This window comes from Nothoprocta perdicaria, unplaced genomic scaffold, assembly GCF_003342845.1.
Source record: "Nothoprocta perdicaria isolate Ctin4 unplaced genomic scaffold, notPer1 scaffold_564, whole genome shotgun sequence".
Taxonomy (NCBI): domain Eukaryota; kingdom Metazoa; phylum Chordata; class Aves; order Tinamiformes; family Tinamidae; genus Nothoprocta; species Nothoprocta perdicaria.
Window position 1 is genome coordinate 60125 of NW_020455826.1, and position 5743 is coordinate 65867.

At 43.1% G+C, this 5743-nt stretch overlaps 1 protein-coding gene across 1 annotated transcript in view; it reads right to left on the reverse strand.

Annotated features, from left to right (window-relative positions):
* LOC112955424 (protocadherin gamma-A4-like) overlaps window positions 1-5743 on the reverse strand; it is an 18295-nt gene that overhangs the window by 10289 nt on the left and 2263 nt on the right. The window contains exon 2 of the mRNA XM_026048725.1: window positions 5525-5678. Coding sequence (XP_025904510.1) covers window positions 5525-5678 — 154 coding nt within the window. The remainder of the gene's footprint in view (window positions 1-5524; window positions 5679-5743) is intronic.

Below are 5743 nucleotides of genomic sequence, written 5' to 3' on the forward strand. Positions count from 1 at the left end.
CATTTCCTCGGGAATCGCATAGCGCAGCCGCTCCGGCGCCGCCCGGCAGCCCCAGGAGAGCAGCCAAGCGCACAGCAGCCCTGCAAGGGGTCCCATCCAGTGCCTCTGYCTGTGCCGCCTCTCCATTCTCAGGAATCCGCGCTATGCTCYGTTCTCCCGTTTCTTYCTTTCSGTCTCTGTCCGTTCGGCGCTCTTGAGACGCTAGCACCGGCGGTTCCGATCTCAAAATATCCTTTTCCAGACTACGTATTTCGGGGCATGGAATAATCGTGTTGTCGGCCTCTCGCCGGCTCTGCCGCCGGGTCTTGGTCCTTCCCTCCCTCTCAATGGCTTTTTCTTTTCGTGCCGGTTCAACCCRTCCGGCGCTCTGCCAGAGAGCATCCGCCCCGCGGGAGGCTGCAGAGGCTCCGGTTCTGCTTTTTTTTTTTCTGAGACGTCGTTTCGTATTGGGCAACAGCGGCACCCGGAGGTCCCGCGACGACACTGCAGCCCACCCGCAGCGGCGCCGGGTTCCGTGAAAGCGRCAAGCTGCCGTCGCGCTTTCCCCACGGGAGCTCATCATCCAGGAGCGTCTTCCTAGCAGCTTCAGGTCGTCACCCTGTGACCCTCTGTGCTGTCACAGCAGGTCGCCTCTGGGAAGCAATCTGTCTTCTCCAGAAATATCTCCATGGCTTCAGTACTTTCACTCTCAAAACTATTAACTTCCCCTAATTTATGAGGAAAAACTCTGGGGAGAATATTTCCCTCCCTTACTTTTATGGTTCTGGAATCTGCCATGCTGTGGCARTATTTCTACTGCTTCATCGATGCTTCCTGGCCTAAGGATAGGCTGCAATAAGCAGACAGCAGAAGAAACCTTATATAAGTGCAAAAATATGGAAGGATTTCACATGTTTTGTGAAKAGTAATGTATTTTATAGTAATAGTAATAGAATAGTAATGTATTTTAAAACTGAAAGATACAAAACCTCTGAAAGAGGTCTTATTCCACCTACCATCTAGAAATCACTTTTCCAAAATGGAAAACATTCTATTAAGCAGTGAGCATTTATTTGGAAGGTGTAGGATAGGTCTGTGGGTTCAACAGACATTAAAAATAATYCACTAAATTATTATCAATCCTAGGAAAAAAGGGTACTATAAACCAGAGAGCATGAGACAAATTACAAGAGGTACTGTAAAGTAAAAGTAATGAGAGAAATAACAATATGTCTCACACTGCACACRGGCTACTGCTCCCAGTAATGAACATGAGGGACAAAGTCATCACCTTCTTGCCAAAACTGCTAAGATGTTCATTGAATTCTCACTCCTTCCACTTTTGCCYCTTATCTTATTGTGAAGATACTACCAGGACTGTCAGGTTTCGAACATAGCATTCAAACAACCTTGTTCGCATCAACACTCTAAAGCTGGATGCATACAGAGAGTGGCAGCACGACAGCATTCCTGCAGAAAGGCAATTATTCAGAAGACCTCAGTGGCTTCAGACCATGAATTACAAATCACCACACAAACATACAGAAAAAGACCCCAGAAAGTTATCTGGTGGAGGCTTTGGAAACTGAGAAAGATACACTGCRATGTTTTTGTTCCTTCCAAGTGGCTTGAAGAGGCACAAAACTAGAAYCAATATCTTGCATAAATAAGAGCAATATGTTAATCTATTCTTGGAGTACCATTATAGCCATGGACAACACTGGCTGAACTGCACTGCTCCCAGTCTTATGGATATACTGTGACAGCATTATAGAGCTAACACAAAATGAGAACTAAAAACTTATTCTCCAACCTGTACTCACTTGTTCCAGACCATTATCACCATTCAGTTATAAAGACTCACAGATGGCCCTCTCAGCACAGCCATAGACACGTATGATTCCAGTTTCATCTCTTCCACACCACATCCTCTCTGTTCTCCTCAGAGCACTGACCTCCAAATGGCCTTTTCACTATTCCTTGCAGTTACTGATGTTATGCCTTGCTCTACTTGTTTCTGTTGACCAACATCTCACTACATTATTATGGTCATGACAATCCAGGACAATGGAGATCTCGGTTTCTAGCATGTCAGTCATGAAGTTTCCCCAAGGATATGTGAAGACAGTATTCACTGCACTTACTTACAGTCTGACCACTCATGCCAAGTGAGATATGGCACAATGATATCTAGGGCTCCATACACTGTTTGGAACCATGCTCCAGCTTGCCTTGTCATATCTCAACCATACTGTTCACTTATCAAGACTGACGCTATTTTTTGGTGTATTCTACTAAGGAAGCACCTCTTCTTAACAGCCATTAGTTATGGGAGAAGCTGTAGGGTAAGCTAAGGATCATGTGAAGAATAAGAAGTCACACACTGCTAACATGGACTATGTACTATCTGCCAAATATTTGTATCAAACATGACAGTGAAAATAATTGCCATAATTGTTTGGAGGAGAAATGGGAGACATGAATGGAAGACTCCAGAACTTTCTCATTGTTACCATCCTCTGGGAAGGAGGAGAGTCATCATTTGAGTCCTAGGCTTAAAAAAAAAAAAAAAAAAAAAAAAAAAAAAGCTAAAAGAGACAAAAAAAACCACTACATATCTTTCATATATAACAAGCCCTTACTATTTTCTAGGGCACTGTCAAATGTGGGTAATGTGAGAAAAGCACTCACTACACAAGACTAGGACATGAAGAAGTATGGTGAGTCATGAACTCATTTTGACCACCCCATCACTGCATTATTGTGGCCACAAACTCATATATCTAGAAGTCAAGGGTACTAATGATTTCTACTTCCATCAGTGTAAACTGTGACTCTTCCCCAAGGACACATGATGAATTTGCAACCTCAGAGCCCTTCCCAAACCCAGTCTTGTGTACTATTTGGCAAGCCATGTAGCCTTACTTGGCTGGAATAGAGAGATACATCAAACTGAGAAACTGTATTTCTATCTTCTCCCATATATACCCACCAAGAAATTTCATATTCCTTGGAACCCATGTGTCATCTTCTTTTTTTCTTTCTTTTTTTCTTTTTTTCTTTTCAGGAATCACCATAACGTGCAAGCCATCTTCCCTGTCATCTGTTAGGATCATCTCCTGAAGTGGACAAATATCTAAATGGATTGATGCTCCTCTAAGGATCKACAGTATTTGGGATGTAGGGCATTCTATCTTTTTAATATCTTTTTAACAGTTGCCTTAATCTTTTTTATTTTTTTATTTTATCTTTTTCCACATCAACACTATAGAGATGTGTGTATGCAAAGGATGCAGCAGACTTCAATGAYATAGGACTTTCAAAGACAACGATTACAACAACAAAAGCAGCACAAATCACACCGATTGGAGGTCTGAGACAAATAGAGAGATGTGAATGGCAATTCCCAGAGCTTTCTCAGYTTTGGTCTCCTGTGGGAAGGGTATCAGCCATCATTTCAGTCCTACCATAAGAAAACTCCAGGAGATGAAAAAGTGAAACACATAGCTTCAATGCCCAAGAGGCCTCTGCTGTTTTTATAGAGCACTCTCAAATGTGGAAACATCCATACTTGCACTGCCATGTGCACATAATCCTGTGCCACAAGCAACAGCATTTCATTAAGAAGCATGTTTTGCAAGCCTACGTACAACGAAGTCATGGTGTTTAAATCTTTAAACTGAAATTAACTGTGAATACTCTTCCTCCTGGCATGCCTTTCTAAGGGAAAAGCCATTATCAGACACAAGGGAGCTTACATATCAGTCAGGAGAAAAAAATGCGACTGATGTTTGAAACATCCAGAAGTGGAGGGATCATACCAGGAAGAAATTATTCATAGTATTAATAATAAAAATCTTACCACACTGCCCGGACATGAGGACCAATCCTTGGTGAGCCTATACTACTTTAAAAAGTCTTATATACAAGATGTATCTACGAAGAGTGGAGATGACAAAGGGTCCACCATGGAAGCAAAAAAAGAGTGAAATTTAATTGGAAAGGACTAAGACAAAACATTGCTTTGTTCACATCTCTGTTTAAAGACAGATTTATCCATTTGAACACATGCCCTGGAGAAGGTGTAACGTCTGTTTACCTATGAAGGTAAAGGTAAGCATGGGTCCATTACCTAACATTCAGATGAATATTTGAATTACCCATGAAAGTTGGTTAACGGAATAATGATATGGCACAGGTGCTTCAGAGATCCAGCCTCAGAACAGGCCATTAAAGCAATGGGAAAATATATTAAAAAAATACATTTACAAAAAAAAATTACATTTCTAAGAGATCCATATTCACATCATCAGTAGTGCTGCATAAGCGAATTATGTTGGCAATAGAGACAATGGGAGGAATTGGTCGGCCAAAACCAGACCAAGGAGCATGCTATTTGAAACAAAAACTCTACACTATGACAGCCCTGCAAAAAGAGAACATCAAAACGCTTATAACGTATCTATAATCCTCATAAATGTCAAACAAATAGCACCCAAACATTCACAGAAGGCAACATTTCTCTCTATGATACACTAGCATGCCCTTATACACAAAAATGAGGTACATTTTTATGTTTCGCACACCCTTATGGCAAGTCATAAACATCTAAAAGATAAGGATGATCTAACACCGAAGACATGAAGACTTGCACCAGAGACTGGGTCGAAAAACTGCTTGCTTAAAGAAAATCTTTAAGATCCTACTCAGGGGATCATTAGGGCATGATATGTCCAAAACACACGACTCCTCCCCTAACATAGCAATTATTGAGAGCAATTTCAATAATAAAACTATTTAAATCAACCTACACTCCCATCTCCTGCATACCACAGCAACTCCAACACTCCGAAAGAACCTGAAAGACACACAAAGAACCGAGGAGGACCTGCTTCATCCGGATAAGGGACTATGTCTGCAATTGCAAAGAAATACAGATGGAGATGAGAAAATCCATTGCTAGCGAAGTCTATAAAACCAAGACAGCAAAGCATGAAAGGAGGGTAATAGCAGGGGGAGCCAACAGTAGGGTGTCAGCTATCATCTGAATTCTAGAAAAATCTACAAGAAATCGAAAATGAAAACATATGATATATTCATGGTCAATACGTCCCTCCTGAAGCTCATGCTCCCTGTGTGGATCATAGATCCTAAAAGGAATTTCATTGTCCCACAAAGGTTTCTCCGCTCGTTATCCCACCACCGAAGAAAAGCCACCATAGTGTGAGATGAGTGAGCTCTTTAAGAAGTAATGAAATAATAATCTGATCACAAAAAAAAGAGATCTAAAAGTACCTTTACATTTCTAACAGTGCCGCACCATCAAGAGCACACAGAAAGCAAATTTCATGGGCAAGAGAGATCTTGGAAGCAATCACAATCATACCGTTGGTTATAGCTCTATGTCCGCGTTTTAACGCACAACAATGCGACAGAGATGGCGAGGAGGAGGAAAGCAGGGGGACTACAATGCCTGCGGAGGGTCAAAAGAACGAGAAACGGCGGCACAAAAGAGGAGTGGGAAAGGTTCTCAGGTGAGACTCACCAGGAGGGCGTCTCCGCTGTGGGCGTCGCCGCGGGCGCTCGCGGGCTCCTCAGGCAGCAGCAGCGGCGCGCCTTTGTCGGGCGGCGGCGCGGCCGGGAGGGTGTTGCAGCAGCTGCCGCCCGGACAGCCGAGCTGGCTCTTGCGCGAGTCGGCGCTCAGCGACACGTCGTGCGCGTACGAGTGCAGGAAGGCGCGCACGCCCTCGATGCCCACGAAGTG